The following is a 22,598-nucleotide window of genomic DNA, read 5'->3' on the forward strand; positions in this document are numbered from 1 at the left end:
CAAAACCCCAACTCTTGAAAATGGAAGTGGTTCTTAAATTGTCTTTTTATCATGTGACTTAAAAAGCTTATTTTCTTTATGTTCAAATGTTATTTTAAAAGATGAAGGATTAATAAAGCTTTTGCAAGGATTTTCCAAGTCTTTAGTTGTACCTCTCAATTTTTTTGTTTTGTGGGTTTATATTTAAAATGTGACATTTGATGTCTTTCTGTATTTGAAAACGTTAGTGAGCAGGTAATTAATCTTTCAGAAAGTTGGACACTTTATTATAAAGTGATATTAAAGGGAATAGGCAAGACGGCACTATTTGTCTTTATATTAGCTTTGAGAATATACAAAGGGCTCAAGCACAGTTTTTCTACTTATTTTTTAATTTTGAGTTATCCTATAAATAAGAGAAGGCTCTAAGTCTTGCTTGATTGTCAGCTCGAATTAGAGTTTTATTTCCAGTGAAACAGAACAAACTCATTACTGTTTACTCATGTATAAAGCTTGAAAAAATAATTGCTGGTCCAATATGTGCAAGTCTCTTTAATGTCAGCCCAGAAAAATGCTATGAATTTTAGAGAGCAGCAAATCAAAAAAGTTTAAAGACAAGATTGTGATGATAATTTTTTTTTTTTACTTTTTCTTTCCAGGTGAAAACTGCAAAAGCCCGGGACTGGCTGAAGAGAGATACTAATTGTGCTCAAGTTAGTCTGGCTTGGACAATTAAAGGATATTTTTGGTACTTTTTAATTTAAGTGGAGGTGGCTTTTTTTTAATTATTTAAAAAAAACAAAACAAAAAACATGGCAGATGTGGACCCAGACACGTTGCTGGAATGGCTGCAGATGGGGCAGGGAGATGAAAGGGATATGCAGCTAATAGCACTGGAACAGCTATGCATGCTACTTCTGATGTCAGACAACGTGGATCGCTGTTTTGAAACGTAAGTAGTTTTGGCTTTGGTTTATGGAATGTTATTTTCCTCTCTCGGTAGCTGTATGCAACATTTAACATTCCTAGAAACTTTCAGCCTCAAAAATGTTTTTACAGACTGAACTTGAGTGTAGATCATTGAAATGAAGAGTTTCTGTTAATGATGATGTTAATAATCTGTTGTTTGATTAAAAATGTAGTGTCGTGCGAGTGATCCACACTGCCTGTTCTGACACATGATCTGGTTGTTTAATTTAAAGAAATGTATTCAGAATTGCAATGTGGAAGTGTTGGAGGTTTTTTGGGTTTTGGTTGGGTTTTTTTTTTATGTTAGAGAAGAACTTTTTTTACTTTAAAACTATAATGATCACCTAGATATATTTAATCATCCATACTCTTGCAACACTTTTCTCAAGAGATGTAGTAGCTTTTTCTGAGCTCTGTAAATCCAAACAAAAATCACAAATATTTTGCCCCTTCTTTGAAGAATTCTGCTGTTCATGCCACCCTCCTCAACTGCATTTGTACACTTCAGATAGCCCAGTCCCTGCTCTCACTCCTTTTTACATTTCTCGCAGCACAAAATTGCTGATGTAACCACTTCTGTTACTTAGTAGTGTTGCAGTGCATGTGTTACCCTGCTTCCTGTGAGGGCCAATGAGTAGTATAGAAAGGAGGTAGCAAAAGTGTAAACAATCACATCTTTTAAATCTGACATCTGTTACATTTTTTTGCATGTGTGTGTGTTTGTGGTGTTGTTGTGTGTCCCCCCCCCCCCCCAGTTCTTATTTTACACTCTTGCATCTCTCTTCTTTTCCATCTTTTTGTCATTACTCTCACTCTCTTTTGCATCTCAGAGTATGGCTAGTGACTTTCTGATACATCAGACTTCTTGGGGGGGGGGGGTGTGGGGGGGGTGTGGCTATTTGTTACAGTGTTTAGTTTTGTAGCCCTGAAGAAGAGAAGTTTTCAGGCTTATCTCTCAGAAGCTGTTCATCTGTCATGACTGCTTTTATTACGGGAGGTGTAAAATCCATACATCTCTAAAATTTGGATCTGTAGTAGTTATGTAACCGTGAGTAGAGTTTTGTACGCTACTTCAGAATTTGAAGTTGCCCAATCTTGGCCTTGATGAGCTTACAGGTAAAATTTTGGCTTGAAAGAGACTTACTGTAGGGAGATGCATTTGACTTCCTTATATGTCCCTCGTAGTACTGACACTTGTGGAGCACTATGTTTTCAGCCTCAGAAAAGCTGGTTTACTGACTTCTTAATTTATTGTTGTAGAAAAGAATTTGATAGTTAAGAACGAATTTTTCTGATAAATCTAGGTGACCTTCCTGCTTCAGTGTATTCAGCATAGAACAGAAGTAAAAATTTGTGCATAATTTTGTAAGGATATCTTCTGGGTATTTGAGAATCAGCAATGAAATGTCAACTTTTAAAATATAAACCAGTTGTGGGGTTTACGCATTTTATTTAGAATAGACTTTCATCTCAATATAAATGAGTTAAATAGTCCAAGTGTTTGTTTTTTTCTAAAAGTATAGATAATGAAGGTTTTACTATTGCAGTGTTGTGGTTTTAAAATTAGTTTTTATGTCTGAAAGAAGAAACATGTAAAGTACCCCTTGGCATTTTAATTTTTGTTTTGAGCCTTGGTGTTATTTAATTTTGCTGTGATTCTAAGTTGTCGATCTCTTTTGCTGTTGTAAGCTTCCCTCAAAGACAAACAGAAGAGAATAAAGTGTAAATTGGGAAAAAGTTATCAAGGTTCCCTGCCTGTTCAAATGACTTTACAGTAAAGTTAAAACTGCTACTTTTAATTGGCACTCTGAATACACTGAAGATACAGCTCCACGGTATTTGGTGAGCTGACATAGTAGCTTGTTACCTTCAAAAGGGAGAGCTACTTCTTCCTGTTTTTATCACTCACCATTTTTAATCCGCGCAACTATATTCTTGGTTCATACCAGTGTCAAGGTTTACTGGACTCCTCTAAATCACTAAAAGAGCAAGCTGCTCTTTAAACCCACTGGAGAAGTTGGCTAGTTTTCTGCTGTTAACAGTGATTTACAGCAGATTATAGAGTGTCTGATACACACTGGAGGTGGAACTGGCATAACTGGAAACATGGGAGAAGCAGAGAAAGGTATACACTCTTCAGTGAAGAACTTCTCAGTGGATTATCTTGGATGCCTGTGGTATCAAAGCCTGCTTTTCAAGGTGACTTTATTTTGAAACTCTGTGTGAGAAATAGATGATGTCTTGAAAAGTATTTTAAAAATCTTTCCAAATGACGGCTCAAGTAGACAAAACTGTCATGTGCTGAGAGAGTGTAACTAAAATAATCTTTGATAATATTTTAAAGTTGCTTTTCAGCAGTGTTTTTTAAAGGAATTATTGCTTGTCTAAATAGGAGATTTACTGTGTGACGGAAGTGTGGCCAAACATTTTTCAGGAACTAATTTTGAAAAGGTTTTCAGTGTATGCTTGATTTATAATGTGGACATGTTTTTGTGTTGGTAAGAAGACTGACCTCTAGATTTTACATTTTTTTCTTCTGTTAAGCAAGAATAACATTCACAAATTTTTGTATGCTGTGCGGATGTCATTTCAGGATCTTGGAATTGTTTATTGCTATTATGTTGACTAAGAAAACTTTAAGAAAATTTCATCTGTGGAATTCAACAACTGGAAGATGGAAGGTGGAATCTCAAGACAGTCAATTTCTTGGAGAATGAAATGTGATGTTTTCAGGGATCAGTTAGTGACTTCAATTATTAAGTATTATTCCACTTTTATGTAAGAAATTATTTGCTCTTATGATGTAAGCTAAGAAAAAGCTCATCTGGTGGTTAAAATCTGCATATGGGGAGGACTGACAAAGCTATGAAACAGACACATGAAAAATATTGACATGAATGCTATGCATTTTCCCTAAAAGCACAACAATATTTCCAGTCTGATTGCTTAAGGAGTTAAGGGCAATATCCAGTCTCACTTAGCAAAGAAAGATCACAAACTTGGAGGGGGAAAAAAAAAAAGGCATTGAAATGATGGATTCAAAATCTTGTACTTCATTATTACAGTAGAGTAATAGGGTTACTTTGCAGACATATTCTCAAGCAAATGGTGCATTTTAAAGTTAATAATTTGTTTCTGTACAAGAGTAATGGATATTGAAACTAGTGATTCAGAAAAATGGAAGTAGGCACAAATGTATGGTGGTGTGTTTCATGGTGTTCTGGCAAAGTTCTAGCAGTATCAACAAATTGCGGGGCATGCAGCCAATAACAGGTAGTGGTGCCAAATAATTGATGTTTCTTTACTTCTCCTGAGATTTACATATTACAGCTGATTAAATTATTTTTAGTGTTACTCATATATTAGCATTACAAAAATCAGCGACATACTCATCTTCTGGTGATAATGAGTCACAGACACTGTTAGTCACATTAGGCTAACATTTTACCAGCAGCAAAAGCCAGCAGCAAGTCAACTTTAACAAGATTTGTAAGTGTACGTTTTACATAAACATAACTGAAATTATATTTTTAGTGTTTAAATTGTTACAGGTAATTTCAAAGACAGTGTAGTGGCTGTTAGTTAGAGTCTTACGTTATTAATATAGCCCTTTTCCACATGGATGTTTCAATTTATCTTTTTTGCCCTGTCTGATTGTTTCACTTTGTTTTTGGTGGACCCCCCCCCCCCTCCCCCCAAACCCAAGAACTCCTCAGATCTGGGCATTGTATTGCTATTTGCTTTCCCTATCTGCCAAAGTATTTATCAAGGAAGTTTTTATTTAATTATTTTCCTTAATTACAAAGAAAACTTGCAGAACAAGGCAAAGGTAGAACAAGTAAAGTAAAACCTGAGTAAAATCTTGTCTACACTGAACAGTTGAAATAGGCTTTATTAGTGCTCAGAAAGAGAAATCGTATCTTCCCCTTTGAGGTGACTTAGGGCACAGCCAGAATATTTAGCATTAACAGATTTGGTCAGCAATGAATTATCAAGAGTTATCATCTTATTTGAAAAATAAAAACAGAAATTATTTGAAGGATCATAATTTAGGGTTCTAATAAAATCAGGTGTAAATCAGAAATCCTTTCTATTTTTTAGATCATATATGTTTGTCTTAATTTACACTAAACCTTGTTCTTTTCTAAGTATGTATTCAGTACTGTATCTTTGCCTTGTATTCGCTATCATGTAATAACAAGTATAGGAAAAAGTTCTAGTTAATCAAAGGCGGTGTTGATGTGAGCTAATGAGACTGTGGTAGAATAATGTGGAACAGTTTACCTCCACCCAGTTGCTTAAAACTACAGGGTCCTGTGTTTAGCAGGGTTCTATAAGTCCAGTAAATCAAAATTGGATACAGATAGAAAACAAATTTTTCTTGTAGATACAGGGATAGGAATCCAAAGTGGTGGTTTTCAAGCCTATTTTTAAAGTTTGGGCTGGCTTTAAAAACGTTTGCAATCCAGACAGTGGTCAAGTGCCCTTTAACAGATCTAACAATCATGATAAAACTAACAGGCTGAGAGGGCAGTTCTGTCTGTATCAAGGTGGTTTCATGTTTTGTGTCCTACATATTTGCTCATTTTATTATTTTAAGGAAAAAAAAAAAAGACCATGATTACAGTTTTGCGCTGGATTGCAGCCGTGAGTAAATCAGGATAAGTATTTCTGTCAACAATAGACTACAGTTTTCATTATTTCAAACCATGAAGAGCTTATGTTCTTAGTGAATTACTGATTTGGACTAACGCAGACATCTCAATAAATGAAATTTTGTAAGTTCTACAATGGCAAGGCTCATGTGATTCCTACTAACTTTTTTTGCCTTTTAATGAAGGCAGAGGGTGTGGCAGCAGTGAAATGCCAGAACTGGAGTTATTCACTCTGTGGACTCCACTATAGTGGGATCTTCAGAATCCTATAGAGTGCTTTTCTGAGATGGAAGTAGGGGTGTGTGCTGTATTTTTACGAGAGCTATGGTGTTACAGCATAATGTTTAGAACTATCTCTGATTTTTAAGGCTGATTTTTGTTGTTTTCGGGTGGTTGGGGTTTTTTGCAGTGGTAAGGGTTTTAACGCGCTAACATCTTTCTGGTTGCTCTTTGTAAAATGGGAATTATGGCCTCATTGTCACGGGTATTATGGAGATTAATTAGCCTTGTCTAGTCATGTTGAGAATCTTAATGGTAGCAAAGGCCGGAAGTGGAGATTAGGTCATCTAAATTGACATCCTCTCTTCTTGTCGTAGGCCCCTATATTTTACTATTACCTGGTTATTACTGAATTAAGCATCTTGTTTGATACAAGCGTAATGTGTAGTTAAAGCTTCCAATACGGCATTCTACTTAATTTTACTCCCTGTTTCGCTATTTAATCTGCTGCCTAGTTGTCCTTGATGTTGAAATCTGCTTGTCCTTTTCTGTTTGAATTGGCCAGACTTCTGCATTCTGTGGTGGACAGTCAGTGCACCTTTTCCACTTAAATTAAAAGCTGATACCATTGTTACTGTGAATGTACTTGCACACAAGTAACTTGTCAGCTCCTGATCTTCCTCCCCCTCTCCAATTCTTCAATTTCCAAGTTTTTTTTGAAATATTTTTCCAGTGTTGGCTTCATCCATACTGTTAACAGTTAAATGTATTACTATAAACAGTTATACATCCCAAATTTAGTTAGATGTTTCCAAAACATTGTACAAGATGTATTGTTTTAGTTATTTATCTTCAGAGTTGCTTTCCAGGATATGATTGCTTGCTTCTTAGGCATGGCTTGATGTATTATCTAGACTGAGAGCTGTAACTTGGCATTTGTGTGTGTTAAAGCACATTTTGTTTAAATGAGTCCGTGCCTTTGAGTAGTCCAGACAATTCTGCATAATTCATGACACTGTCTTTGCCACTCTTTACTTGTCTGTCTTTTTTTTTTTTTTTTGCTGTTAAAGTAACAGTAGTATCATCAAGTACCCTTTGTTTTGTTCAGGTCTTTGTGCGTGAGAGAAAATTGAAGTGATTCTTGCAAAGTACCACACAAAAGATGAGCGCAGAATTTTAGGGCAGTGAGTTAATGATCTTTCAAAAGATTTGCTTTCCTTATAGATTGGATGAGACCAATAAAATAGGTGTTACAGGAACTTCAAATAGCAGGCTCCCTTTCTTGCATGACTGTACTAGTCAAATTATTTTAAATATCGGCCTCTTAAGAAGGGGCTATGTACGAGGCATAGATGATGTAGATGGTCAGTAGGTTTGTAATGGGGAAATGGAAGTTTTCTTGTTTAAGTTGGTTCTGTTTTTGAGCACTTGGAAATCCAGCTGATGCTAGTGGAGAGATGTGCATATTTAGGCACACTTACAAAATCATACTTTTTGTTTTAATTGCTTATTTTGTTTTGAAATGTTAACAAATGTAATATGTACTTGAACCATTATCTGTTTGCACAATTGAGGTTGCTACTAGTGGAAATCATAGGCAGAAATATCTGTAGTTTCAAGTTCTTTAATTTATTCAGCTATTGTGGACCAAGTTGCTGCAAAATATTTACAAACTGCTGAAGATAAGAGAACAAACATACGTGGAATTACTACCCTGAGGCATGGCATATCTTTTATAAGATACTAAAAAAGGCAAAAGGCAGCCCAACACAGCTTTGTAAAATCAAGAGCAAAGCTAATGATCATTCATTTAGAAATTTAGAAATTACCTATCCTGCAGAAGCTGTTTCTTCTTGTGCATTTTTTCTTTTATTTCATTTTACACAGCTGGCATTTATTGAATGTGCAGTCGAATACTTAGATGATGTGTTCCCTCCTAATAGTGAACTTTCAGAAGAGGATTCAGCTGTCTATCCTTTATTTAGCTAAAAAGAAGTTTGAAAGTGTTTCTAAATGTCAAATTTTAATTCTAAATTAACTTCTTTCAATTTCTAATGAAGTGTTTCTGCTGGAATAGATACAGGATGGAGTTGTTAATTCTCTAGCTTTGTTTTATTGGTCTACTGGGATTGCAGTTGAGAGTAGAGGTTCAGAGTTGTAAAAGTTTAATATTTTATAATTGTGGTAAAAGTTCCTAAATTATCAGTTTATTTTTAGTTGCTTCTTCCTCGTACCTTTAAAATATAGTGTGGTATCTCTAAAGTCTTATACTGGCCTTTGTTTGTTCTCTAACAGCATTGTAAGAAAACAGTGTACAATATGCTTTGGAAATGGGTCCGGAAGACTCTGTATAGGCAATGCAGGTGTGCAGGCAGTTCTCTTGTGGATCATCTTGATTACTCTGCTGATGTGTTTGGTTCATATGTGGAAACAAAACAGTATTTCAGCAAAAGAAACAATGAGGGAAAGCCTGAGATCTGAGATTTCCTTCCACAGAAAGAACTACAGAAAGGAAAAGTAATCATTAACCAAAAATAAGTTGGAATTATTATTGCTTTAAGAACAAATAAGTTGTGCAGGATGTGTGCTCTTTGAAACTTTAAAGTTGTGTGACACATCATTTTAAATATTTAACTGGTATATTTTTCCTCAAAAACAGTTACTAATGATGTTTAAATTCCACATTTTAAATAACTAAAAATTAAAATTATTCTATATTAAATACTTATTGAACAGTGTAGGCACATATCGTTCCTTATCCCACTTTTAACTGGTCTCAGCAGATGGTATGCATTACAGATCCAGCACAAGCGCTGGCAGGCCGCTGAGCTTGGTTTTCTGCCACAAGTCACATGCCTTGGAGCAGGCGCCTGAAGCCGAAGGCTTTGTCACATGGCAGGGGCTCTGCATCAACCCAGTCCAGCATCCAGCAGTTACTCTGGGATTGAGTAATACACCCTCATGCTAGCAGTAGTTGTGTTAACCATTTTGGGGGTGAAGTGGGGTTGTCTGTTTTTCCTCCTTTTGGGTTTTCTTTAAACACAACAGTAGTCTTTAAACAACTATTATTGTTGCTGTTTTGGCTAAGGCTTTTATGTGCATTGAGAATACAAAATGTAATTACAGAAATGAGTTTACAGTGCCTATTTTTACTTACTTGGTATCTTTTTACACTGGCAAGCTGTGAAAATCAGCTGAGTCACTTCATTTGAGTTTAAGGGTTTAGCACTGGCAGGAGCTTACTGCTGTAGCTATTAAAGAACGTTGCATCCCTATGGATACTCCTGTTCCTAAAGGGGGGGAGGAAAGACTCCTAAGTGTGTCAGCATGTGGAGTTATGCTGATTATAATGCTGTAAATGCTGTAGTGATATGATTATATTGATAAATTTCCCTAGCCTTTCTTGACATTTTATCCATATGAAGTTTAAAAAAAGTTTTTAGATCAATTAAATTTTCTGCAGAGAAAGAATGTATATTAAAGAATTAGTGTATCATAGTTTTTACAATCTAATAGGCTCATTTTAACACTGAAAGCATGAATGTATTTTTAATAGAAACTGTACAGAATCACCACTTTTTAATGTGGTTTAGTTCTTTTCTTGATGTCAGTACAGGGAACAGAGAATGCTCTACTACCCTAATCTTAATGGATTGGTCTATAAAGCGTAAATATTGATACTGAGTAGTACTTATTTTGGACTTTAAAAAAACTGTCATTTACAAACCTGTCTTCCAGTAAGATCTTTGAAACATGGTGGGTGGAATTCTTGCAAGATAATAAGCAGCAGAAGCCCTTATGCTGGGAGTACAGGAATGAAGTTGGGTGGACATCCAGAAATGAGAGACTTAAAGTAATTAGCAAGAGCTGTAGCGTCAGTCACAGAGTAACCTCATTAACTCACTGAAGTTGGTCATTCACTAACGAGTAACACAGAGTAACCTCATTAATTCACTAAGCCGGTCCCTAATCACTTTGAGAGGACTAATCACAATTGAGAAGACTTTTTTAAAGTACTTTAGGAAGTGCCCAATGTGACATTAATATAGCTTCTTAGAAATGAAAATCTAAAAATATTTTCCTTTAATTTTCATATTCATTAGGAGAAGTGCGTAAATATAAATCTGAACTTTGGAGTTACCTATTAGCTCCTATTAACTATTATTTTCTCATTTGAAAGAATAAAAATATTAAAAAATAGTGGGCTTTTTCTGTATTTAAACAAACCCACCATGTTTTTGTTTGTTCCACTACAAATAGGTCATTGTGAACGGGGTGATTTCCATACCCCTCAACTTCGAGGATACAACAACAATTTTTTATTTTTTTTGTCATAAGTTCTTTTTTCTGAGATACATTAGTTCTTCTAGTTAATGTATGGTCTAGATAAAAGCAACAAGATGAAATGGTTTTGATATTGGGATGTTTTAAGTTTAGAAATTATGCACTTTGCTTTTTTGCCCCCTTTGGTGGGAGTTGAGGCCTACAGTAATGAAAGGTTTATTTGTGTTCTTTTCTCTTGGAAATCAAAAGCATCATCTGTCAGTAGATGGAAGTATACTGAAAGCTGAACATCAGTTGCTGTCTTGTCCTATCAGTTGTTCAGTGCTGTAGTTCTGCCCTCAGCCTCTCTACTGTCCTGGAAAGTTTTGGCAGCCTTGTATTTCCCATGTAGATGATTTTTCTAAAGACGAGTCCAATGTGCGGCCGCTGTGGTACAGACAATCGTGAAATGCTTTGCTTTACTACCTGCCAGAGTACATTTCAGTTCTGAGCATAGTCTTAGTTGGAACAGCATTAGGGTCTATATTACTGATGGGACCTCACCTTCTACAGCAAGTATTTGAGGCAATTTTAGCTCCCTTTGATCTATTTTGGCCTGCCTAAGGATGCCAGTAGGGATTTACCTTGGAATGAAGGTGTAATAGTGACACATACATAACATGGCTTGTCTGACTCAAGCTTTGATTCCTTCTGGTGTTGATTGTATTTGCCTACCTGGTGCTTCATTAAAAAGAGAGGCTGGTCCTCAGACAGTACTCTTCTCAGGACCTGGTTGCTAGAATTGCTCCCAGTTGAGCAGTGAATTTCTTTCCTGTGCTGCGTTTGCATACACTTTAGTAACAAGCTGCCTTTAGTCAGGATTGGGCCTAGTGAAAACTCAAGGACTACTTTGAAAGCCCATTTGCACACTTTTGAGGCATAGGGACTATCCACTGAGTAACGGCAAGACTTTCCCTTTTTCTTAAGTGTCAAGTGCCAGGACACAGAAATCCACAGTGGGGCTGTGTGACAGAAGGGTGGGGCGTACTTTGGACGCCTGCTATATGGCTATGACAGTGTTGCATCCCATCTCCCATTGTGTGCTGGTGTTCCCATCTACCCCTTCCAGCCTGTTTTCTGTCACTACTCACACATGCATGTTCTTGTTCCTGAGATGTGTAGAGCAGATACTCACGGTTTCAACCATGAGAGACCTGTGAAATAGCTTAGTGTGGATTTTGGAATTAGAGGGTCATTTCTATAAAGCTGACCTGTGTACTTCTCGTTAACTTCACAGTTATTCATAGAAAAGTTATCTACAGCATAATGACTGAAGTTCTTCAAGATGACAGCTGTACAATTTTATGCTGTAATTCTTCTAGACACCTGTTTGAGAAGACTATGGCTGGGGCACTGGGGATGCGTTGGTACACCCTTCTCTGCTATCGCAGGCTCAATCATTGATCTAGACTGTATGTGAATGGCAGAACTGGTACTTTCTGTTCCCTTGCTACCAGGAACTTTAGGGACTGCTGAGGCCTGAGTGGACTTCAGCAGGCAAAAAGAATCTGAACTTATCTCTATGGCATGTGCGTGCTTATGAACGTAATCTGTGTGCATTTTTTAAGAGTTCCTGTGTAACTAACCATTCTTTGTCTACTGGAACACTAGTTTGTGGTTTTATAACCACATTTATAAATATAGCAATGTTTTACCACAAAATATTGAATTAAGTTTGTTTTTTTCTGCTTTGTGTTGAGGATGTTTCGTGTGTTAATCTGCCTATTTAAAACTCTAGCAGTCTGTGTGGTTTATCTGGTTGTGTAGTAAATCTGCTCTCCCTTTATTCAGCTGCTGGTCTTGATTCTACCAAATCTTCCAATGCCTGCACCAAATATTTTTGCAAAGGATGTATCTTTAGTTATTACACAAGCAAGTTCAAAGTTCTTTTGTGACCTTCAGTAAGAGTAGCACTTTGCTTGTAGGTTGTACCTCTTCCTCTTGTTCTAAATATTATTGCTCAGAGTACGGCAAAGTAGAGCATCATTCATACCCGGTCATTTTGCATGCATGTTCAGAGTGGTAATTTAGGCAGCAATTGTGGGTGTAATGGCAGCAATGCAGTTCATTCCTTTTGGAGAAGCTGGAATAAAAAATAGTCTTCCCTAGAACCTCCCCATTAAAATAGCAGAACATGCTGGTGATGGATAACTGACAGTAAACTGGTAGTAACATGCTTTAAAAAGCTGTGAGGAAGTGGAATAAGGAAATCCAGCGCAATGATGCGGTGTGTTAAACAGTAAATCACAGTTGTCAAAACTGCTGAGAGATCAAGATAAGATACAATAATGTGGGATGATTAGTTTGCTTTCTCTTGTCTGTATCTGTCCTATCGTACAATTATACTTTAGGTTTCCTAGGATGGAATCTCTTGTTTTGCGCTGGTATTGCAGGGAGATCCTGATCTGTGACAAGAGCCCTCAGATGATACAGGATGACAAATACTCATGACTTACGTATTACACACAATAGATTAGGAGAAGGAGGTGCTGAACATTGTTAGGAACTTTTCTGGATAGGAGAGGACAATGCAGTGAGAAGCTCAGAGCTAGTCATGTGTGAGGCATGGTCTTGATCTAATGTGTCCAGTGATCACAAGACTGCAATAAGTTAAGGTGGGAGGAAGGCAATATTTTAAATTTGCAGGGTGTGCATGTGTGTGTATGCATTCCTGCCTGCTTGCTTATGTGATATTAATGAAGGCCAGTCAATTAGGTTTGTCCACAAGAAGCTCCTGCTACTGGATTTTTTCACTTAGTTCAGCACAGAAATGTACCATCTTGTTCATCACAATCTGCACAATTGGAATACTGTTTAAATTCTAGGAAATAATTTACATATTCTGGGTTTGGTGGGGGTTTTTTTGTTTGTTTGTTTGTTTTTTGTGGGGTTTTTTTGGTTTTGTTTGTTTGTTTTGGGTTTTTTTGGGTCTTGTCTCAAACTCTTAACACCCACAGAGTGAAAGACTATCTGAAGAGACTTGGGCATGGCTTCTTGAAGATGTATTTCCAAAATGCATAAGAATATAACTTGATAACTGTGTTTTCAGTTTTCATAAAATTATAAAAAGTCTGTAGCTGACCAGAAAAACTGTTACGAGTAGTGAAGAACCTAGTATGCTTGGCTGGCATAGTAAACATTTTTTTTCTCTGCTGATATCATTACAAGTTCAAAATGTTAAAGAACTGTGCTGTTTAGAACAGAGTGTAGCAGTGTATTGGCCTGAAATAATACTACAGAGAAGTGGACAAGATAGTGTAGAGGTCCTATCTGGGCAAATTGGTGTATTGTGGACTGCATTGGCCAAATGTGTCTTTTGTATCTGAATACAACTGATGACCTGACTTTATTTTAGAAATCAAATGTCAGTGTTGCTGTCATCCTTTAGGGCTTGAAAAAACAAGTTGGATCTCTTGCCAGCTATGACCTTCTTGAAAAAGTAGTAGCCGTATATAATAGATTGTTAAGGCAGTGTTTGTAAAACAATAATAAAAATACTTTTTGACAGTCTCACTGTCACAGACTGATAGAATCCAGGTCTGTCTGTTTTGCTTTCTTCAGAAACACTTCAGACTGCTGCACACATTTTATTGCCTGGTATGAATTTAGGGATAATAACTTAATTTGTATTACTGTAGTGTGTAGAACTTGAACCAAATTGTTTGAGTTGAGAGAGACATGAGGCGGAAGAAGATGACACAACCGTACATACTGTGTGCTAAAATAATCAGCAGCTCTTGTTTGCTGTTTTGGAGACTAAGAGAAAAATTCCAGTTTGATTTTTTTGCCATGTTGCTGGTAATGTCTGAGAAAAACGAAGTTTACACTTCTATTACTTCTAAGTTTGTATGAGCTGTAATAACGATCAAATTTTATATTGTCTTTATATGCATCATCATATGACTGATTCTTCTTCATAAACCAACCTGGTTTTCACCTTTTTTACTATGCATTTTTCTGTTGCACATTGATTGTATGATTTTTTAGATTAGTTTATAGTTGGTTCAGAGCATTCAATTAGAAGGCTAGACTTTTTTCATTGTTGGGTAACAGACAACTCTTTAAAATTATTTAATGAGTTCTGAATTGAAATACAATGAATTAACTTTTAAAAAAGAAAAAACATTAAAGTTAACATGCATCACATGTTTAGTTTGCAGTAAATTAGTGTATACTGGAGTGGATAGTGCATAAAATTTCATGCCACAAAGCTGGTGTGTTTTGTTCTGGTTTACTTTCATGCCTGTGATTTCATGTGTGTTGCTTCTTGATCTGCTGCAGGAAGAAGGAGGGGGAAAAAGAACTTGGCACTGAAATTAAAGCTTCAGTATTACTTTTGTCCCCTCCTTTTTCCTGTTCATTCTTCATTATTGTCCTTAGTAAATCTTATAAAATGTTTCTTCTGCCTCTTCTACATGGTGTAGTCTAGCTCTAACTTCGTGGTTACTAGCAATATCTAACAAAACTGAAAAAAACACCCAAAACAAAAACCAGAACTGTTAAAAGAAACAAGTGTCAAGTATATAGAGCTCAGAGGCTGAAGTAGCTTGAAAGAATTTTCTGTGAAATCTCTTGTTAAAATTAGATTAGTTGCTATTTTTAGAAAGGATAAATAATTTATTTTTTTCAGAATAAGTTAAGTTCTTATTGCTGCTTTTATGGGAATTCAATGTGCATTTCCATAGCCTACAAAATTAGTTGAAGTCTGGGTAGTTTTTTATTTTGAGAACCAAGGTTAACTGTATGACAAATCTATAGTTTCTTCCTGAAACCATATGATACGACTTGGTTTTCTTATTGGAGGACTGGAAATCATTCTTCCAAGTCAGAAAACAAATGTCCTGATAGGAAGTGGAGGTTGTTATTTGCCTCCTGATTGAAAAAGTATGGTCTCTGACTAATGTAGCTAGAGGTTCTGGCAAAAAGTCATTTAAAAAAACCAAACAAACCCTGAAGTTTTTGCCAGTGAGCTGTGCTCTTACAAGAGCAGCATTGCTTATACAGTGCTCTGGCAAAAAAAATCAACATAAATGATAGGCTTTTAGTAATTGTATTTTTGCTAGATCTGCTGGGTAATTGGCTCTCGTGGGCAAGTGTTTTAAGGACAGGAATGGATTTCTTCCAAATTTTTAACTTTCCATTTTCAAAAAACTACAGCCAAGTTCCATTTGTGCTGTGTCTTTTTATAAACTGTTAAATCATAGGAAAAAAAAAAAAAAGTTAGGTATGCTAAGTATTGCTTTTGACTCCCTGCAAAAATCTAGAGCGTTTTTTCTGCTGCTGTCTTTAGAAATCTAAGAAAAATGGTTTACTGCCATTTGCTAGTATTGCAATGGAGACAGTGGAGCTCCTTACCTTCCACTTAGTTATACATGCGGATTTTTTTTTTATTTGGAGGGGTGTGGGATTTGTGTTTGTTAGTAAATTTTTTTTAATTGCAATATGGTGTTTGAAGAACACTGTTCATAGCAATGTTTTAATGATCTGTTTGGTGTTGCATAAAATGCAGTATAAAAGTTCCTACACCAAAACACTTGAACAGGTAGCACTGTCTGCTTTAAATTTGATGTACTGAAATGCTTCTTGTGTCATTGTATGGTAGTCATTTAGTAATTAGTACAAATTTCAGACTTTTTCCAGTGGATAATGTCTTTAAAATGCAGAAGTTACCGTGTAAACTTTTCTTAAGGAAGATATGGGGTTAAATAGCAAATTTCTTAAGAACAACAGACAGCATGGGCTGGATAGGCTAATATAAGTATTAAATATGTGATTTAGATTTATCAAAGTTTCACTTATTAATTTATGTCATTAAGGATAATTTGGTAATGTATTTATTTGTTAGGCAGTATTATTTATTTACTTCATAAAGCATGGCCAGATCTTCTGTGAAACTATTAGTGTTTTGCTGTCCCGGGATTTGATGTCTTTGTATGAGTCACTGTGCATACCAGATGGGATACTGAATGACCTCTGGGTCTTCAGAGTGATTCATCAACGAATATTTCACCTGTCTTCCACACCAAAAAGCATGCTATTATTTTTGTTCTTTCTCTTTGGATTTAGAAAAGTTTTAGGCTTTCTTTTGCAGACCAAAACCCTAATTTAAGAAAAAATTGCCATATTTTCCTCCTGTAGATTTAGTTCTGATATCCTGCACCTAGGGATGAAGTATCCAGTTATTTCGACTACTGTCACAGCATGTATCCCCTTCACTTAATTCCCTACCACCACTCAGAAGTCTATCATTGCAGTGAACAATCATGATATTAAGTTATTTGTTGCTAAGTAAGTCTGCTGTTGGAAAATAATTTATCTTAAACTATAGGTCCATGTCTTAGAACTTTTGATCCAAATCAGTCCTAACCACAACTGCCATAAGAGTGAAAAGCATTATTATGACCATCCATTTTGGTTTGTATCCTGTTATGTCAGAGGGATAGAAGGAAGACTGTTGGCGGCTTGCTTATTTTCTTATGAAGTTGTGGGGATATTCTTGACTGTCCTTGCATATGGAAATGAAGCTAACAATAAAGAGGAGAGCCAGAGGCTGCTGAGGCACAGACATGAAGAGAAAATGCAATAGAAGCAAGCTAAATGAATTAAGTATGTTCTCAGTGTGGTTAGGGAAAAAGAACAAGGTGGGAGGGGAGGAATCTGAAATAGGATAAAAAGGCAAGTGAGAATGTTTATACATGATGGAAGAAGGGCCACTCGGAGAATTAAATTGCATAGCAAGCCAAAAATCTTTAGTCTTTATATTGAACATAATATTTCATGGTTAAATAACTATTTACCATCATGAACACTGAAGTTCTGTTAAGAAGAAATGCATTCTGTTTGATGATGTGAGCTTAATTCCTAAAATGATTTCCCAAGAGAATAAATGTTTCCCTATACGATTTTAAAATTTCAAGGAGTTTTTTCTGTTTTTTTCTGCTGAGTTCCTTCCCTAATACAGCGTCTTTTTGGATTACTGATTTGAATTTGAGGGTGTGTATGAGAGGCCTGCATCCTAGCATTCTAAATGAGTGGTCTGAATCAACTATAAACTAACCAAGCAAATTGTGTTGGCATGAAAAGCATTAATCTGTTAATGTGAAAGTGTATGAAATTACTTAATGTAGAGAAAACTTGCACAACTTAGTAATGTTTTGTTGTGTGGTTTTTTTCCTGCAGATGCCCTCCTCGAACTTTTTTACCAGCACTGTGCAAAATTTTTCTCGATGAAAGTGCTCCTGACAACGTATTAGAAGTAACAGCACGTGCCATAACGTATTATCTGGATGTATCGGCTGAATGCACCCGTAGGATTGTGGGAGTGGATGGAGCTATCAAGGCACTTTGTAATCGTTTAGTAGTTGTTGAACTTAACAACAGAACCAGCAGAGATTTGGCTGAGCAGTGTGTGAAGGTATGTACTCCGAAGAACCTTCTGCTTTTAAGAAAGGGCTGGAAAATTTGCTGTTTCTAAAGAGTTTCCTCATATTGTAAACCTATTTATTTTACTAAAATGTGAAGCAAAAACATAGAGTATGATGAACGTGTACGTGCCAGCGATACTGCTTATCTTTACTGTCAGTCTGGTGCTCTTCAAAGCTGAGACTCCTTTAAAAAAAAAGTATAGGAAAAGAAACAAAAAGTATTAGAAGAAAGTTTTCCTGTTTGTCTTATATGATTAGGATGCTAAGGGCTAATCTTATGCTAAAAAGAAGAATTGCTCCAGCTATAGATAAATTGTCTGCTCTAAAAAAAATTGTCTGCTTGTCTCTTCAGTAGCTCTAGACACAGCTCCTCTGCACCCTTGTGAAGTTTTCATAAAAATTTACAAGACCCTTAAAATCTCTCGTTTAAAGCATAACTCATATCCATGTGGTAGCATGTAGTTTGAGTCCTTGACTACCACAGCATCAGGCTTTATGCATGTATTTCCTATCTACTAGTTCTAGTCTATTCAAAAGTACATCACAGAAGTACTGGAGTAAAAGTACTCTTGGAAGTTTCAGAGCTTTCAGTTGTGTGTTATCCAAAGACTTAATTCTCCCAGGAAAAGATAGTATTATTTATCTGTCTATAGCACCTGTTATGGCTCCCTTGTTGGGGAATGGTTTTGTATTCACTCCTGTATTTTTGAAGAGGACTGTAACTACTAGAGTACTGGAGACTTTGGTCCTTTCTGGGTGTTGAGGAAGAGAGGGGTTTTTCTTGTTTTGGTGTTTCATTTTCTTAACCAGTGCTGTAGATGGATATAAACAAATTACTGACTTTTTATGTGTACTTCATTCTAATTAAATTTCATTTTGTTATAGGTGTTAGAATTAATCTGTACCCGTGAGTCAGGAGCTGTGTTTGAAGCTGGAGGGTTGAATTGTGTTCTGACATTCATTCGTGACAGTGGACACCTTGTTCATAAAGATACTTTGCATTCTGCTATGGCTGTAGTATCCAGACTCTGTGGCAAAATGGAGCCTCAGGATTCTTCATTAGAGATTTGTGTGGAATCACTATCTAGTTTACTAAAACATGAAGACCATCAGGTAATGTAGTAGTTGGCTCAATATGCTGTGAATTTAACTTCCATTTTGTTTGATAAATGACTGGCTAGGTATTTTTATATAGCCTCCACAAATATATGTTTACATCATACATAGTTGTTATATTTTGATATTGTGATAGTTTCCTTTACAGTTGTGATGACAAGAGGATAAAAATACTGCTTAGTGTTTGACTCCAACATTGCCGTGTGAATATGATCTTATTTAACCTCTGAAATCTTTATTAAAAATATTCTTAACTTTCTTCAGTGCATTTTGAAATACTTTCTGAAGTAATTATTGGTCTATGTCTGTACCTCAGTCACTACTAAATTTAACATAAATAAGAGACAAAAATCAATTTGGTTCATTTTTCTTTTGCCAAATGAAGAGGAGCAATAAAAGCATCTACAATCAATGCTAAACATACTAAATTGGAAGCCAGCTTAACCAGGATTACTATAGGTGCAGCACCACTTCTTTATTGCAGTTTTATTAACTTGATATGAAGTAGTCCTTGTAAAATGTAGAAAATGTATCCTAGAGGAATTATCTTCCTACTAGTAGAATCCTTTTGTGTATGTTATACTAATGCTCTGCAGTTAGCTATTTAGCCAAATTCTTGCTGTACCCTGGCCAGACTTCTTGTCCATACCATTCTCAGGTCCCATTTTGCCCCCATCTCTGCCCTCATTCTTTTCTCTACACCTCTCCCCCCACCCCAGTCTCGTTTATTAAGCACATCATATTTGGCAGACTAAATAATTTTCCCTGTGAGCTAAATTTTTTAATATATTTTTAGATCTTTTTGAAAGATCCACTTGGCAGGGGACTCACACTAGCCACTTCAGAAGAAGCTACCATGTTTTTTAAACATGATGTAACTTTATTAATTCATTGATCATCTCAGGCAAGCTAATCCTGAAATTTAGACCATTAAGTCTGTAGTATTTTAACTGTTTCCCGATTTATTATGTGTTTGAAAGAAGGCAGTTGCTGGGGAGATCTGCATGAGAGGTCAAATTAACTTACCTTAAAACTTAACTGCTAAAAGATTAAGTGTTCTTGAGATTGGAGTAACCCAGATGACGGTACCAGTATTCTTGAGGAACGTGTTGTGTGTGAAACAAGCCTCAGCATTTACAATGAATGTTGATGTGTATTATGGATTTTCCCAGTAACTTCCTTTGTAAAGTTTTCTTGTTCCCCCGACTTCCTTTCACACTGTTGGGTTTGGTCACTTTTTGTGTGGCTGGCTAGTTAGTATCATCATTGGAGGGAAAAGTTCAGACCAGATGAATGTGGCCTCAGGAACAGCTCATCTGTAAGTTTAGTTTTGTAACCTTTTTACTAAATTTGCAGTTTGTGAGAAGAAATGTAAATAGCTTCCACAGTACTCTTTTGCTTTGTAAACTGGTACCACTAACGTGGTGTGTTAAATAAGCTGAACCTTTCTTGTGTATTTCTGACAGCTGTTATGATAAAAATCCATAAAGTATATGCAGATTACATAAAGATTAACAGAATTGTTTATCCATTGTGCTGTCAAAGAACTGGAGCAAAATGCCAGAGGACATGAGTAGTGACCATTACAAGTTAAAGAAAAAAATCCTTTGCAAGAGAGTACTGCAAAGTAGTACAAAAATCAGAATGCTTGGCATGCAGGGACCATGCCAGAAGTTTAGCATGCTTTGCATTTATACAGGAGAAACTTTGTTTTTAAAGTCCTTGCAAACTTAATGGAGATTTAAGTTTTCAACTTCATGAAGCCTGGCTAATACTTTAATCTTGTTCTGTGTGTTGATGAGTAACTGTCTTTAAGCTCTTGGTATGTGATAGCTGACAATCATTTTGAAAATGGGCTGCGCTAGAAGTTAATTACTTTTTAGGGAGTAAGAACTGTAGTAATTTAGAGTTTGGTAAAGAATAGGTATTGTTTTTTTGTTTTGTGGGGTTGGTGGGGGTTTGTTTGTTTTGTTTTGTTTGTTTTTTGCTATTTCTTGACACCAGTCTGGTTTGCTACTGCACAGCTACAAAGGCAAATGTGCCAGAAGCAGCTTATCTTGATATGCCTACGCAAACCTCCTGATCTGAAAGATGGAGACGCTTTTAGTATATAGATGAGAGAGATGTTAAAGGCAAACCTCCCTTTCTTTTCAACACTGACATGAAAAGAAGTTGGATCCCTTCCTGGGCACTTGGCCAGCAGTATTTTTTGCCGGATTGTTAAGAGGATCATCAGTAAGCCTTGTTTCCGCAGTGTCACTGTGTTTTTACTTCTTTAGTGACAAACCTAAATTTCAGAGTTTGTATTTTATTGTCACAAAAATACATTTCCCTGGGTCAGGTGCTCAGTGGACAGTCTGCGTTATCTAAGGGTAAAATCTGCTTTTCCCAGTTTGTCTTACTTTTAGGCTCGGTCCAATTGAAAAATTTCTTCTACTTACAAGAAGTTTGTCAACCTTTAAATACAACTGTAGCTATCAAACTTCACGGTCAGTTTAATACTTTGGGAGTTCTGAGTTGGTGCCTTGGCTAATGGCTTGTTTGATAGCATTTCTTTAAATAGAAAACACCAAATTAATATAAGGTATTGTAATACTCACATAATATTGATTATAAATATCAAATTATAACATATTGCAACATTTTATACTCTATAAAAATAGGATATAAAACTGTAAATAAATTTTAAAATTATCTTCATTGTTCTTTGAGGAACAAATTTGAAATTCAGGAAACTTGAAAGTTAGGAGGTAAGAACTCGTAGTGCGTTTTCTTGGTGTTTTCGGTAATTATTGTTTTTACAGTTTTATTATTAGAAAGCTGCTTTAACAGTTTCAAACATCAGAAAAACCACAAGATCAAGCACTCCATATTTCAATAGTAAGCTGTGGGTTGGTTGTTTTGTGTTTTTGGTTTTTTTCCCCCAAACTGTAGTGTCAGAATGGGCAATTGCTAGTGGGGATTATAAATAACTGTGTTTCCTGTAAGAACAATACTTATATATTTCACTAAAAACTTAAAAAAATGACCTTCCAACATTTCTTAATTTGGCAATTTGACTATTAAACATGTTTTTCTAGATTGGTTTGGGGGTTTGTTCATATAGTTAAGGAGATGCTCACAATGGTGAAATTTAGACAGAAATGGTTTCCTTAATTTCCATATATTATCAACAGAGAGAAAGGGGGGGAAAAACCCAACAGTCATACAGTCCTTCAGTGGGCAGTTCAGCACACTGTTGGGTTCTGACTCCAGAGTTTCTGGCTTAAAAAGCCCATCTGCTCTTTCATTGACTTTGAAGGCATCCTGTGGAAATCAGCTGCTTCTGTGTGTCCTGTTTTCTTGTGGATATCCCCCTTAGCCTTTTCTCATGTTAAGAGATTTTTCATCTTTTCTTTTGCACTTTCTTAGGTTTCAGATGGAGCTCTGAGATGCTTTGCTTCATTAGCTGATAGATTCACACGGCGTGGAGTTGACCCAGCCCCATTAGCTAAGCATGGATTAACTGAGGAGTTGTTATCTCGCATGGCAGCTGCTGGTGGGACAGCATCAGGACCATCTTCAGCTTGCAAACCTGGACGGAGTAGCACTGGAGCACCATCTACAGCCGCAGACTCTAAATTAAGTAATCAGGTGTCAACTATTGTAAGCCTGTTGTCAACCCTGTGTAGAGGCTCTCCAGTAGTAACACACGTAAGAAACCCTTTTATGCTACAGCTTTCTGTTCTCATAAAGTTTTTCCCTTTGTGTACTTTAATATATGCAAGATTTGTGTTGCTATTTTACATGTAGGTATATAAGTTTATGGATTTTATTTTTTTTATGTGTATATATATGTGCACACATACATATAGGTTATTTATAAAGAGGGGAAAACCCAAAACATTTCATATGGAAATGAAACCCAATTCTG

The 22,598-nt window shown here is 36.1% G+C and overlaps 1 protein-coding gene across 1 annotated transcript in view; it reads left to right on the top strand.

Annotated features, from left to right (window-relative positions):
• Positions 1 to 320: 320 nt before the first annotated feature.
• HECTD1 (HECT domain E3 ubiquitin protein ligase 1) overlaps positions 321 to 22,598 on the top strand; it is a gene marked incomplete at its 3' end in the record, with an annotated part of 63,173 nt that continues 40,895 nt past the window's right edge. The window contains exons 1-4 of the mRNA XM_082000148.1: positions 321 to 931; positions 17,325 to 17,559; positions 18,455 to 18,682; positions 22,097 to 22,378. Of these exons, the coding sequence (XP_081856274.1) occupies positions 792 to 931; positions 17,325 to 17,559; positions 18,455 to 18,682; positions 22,097 to 22,378 (885 nt within the window). The 5' untranslated portion in view covers positions 321 to 791. The remainder of the gene's footprint in view (positions 932 to 17,324; positions 17,560 to 18,454; positions 18,683 to 22,096; positions 22,379 to 22,598) is intronic.

Source organism: Phaethon aethereus, assembly GCF_964289735.1.
Source record: "Phaethon aethereus genome assembly, chromosome: 5".
NCBI classification, from domain to species: domain Eukaryota; kingdom Metazoa; phylum Chordata; class Aves; order Phaethontiformes; family Phaethontidae; genus Phaethon; species Phaethon aethereus.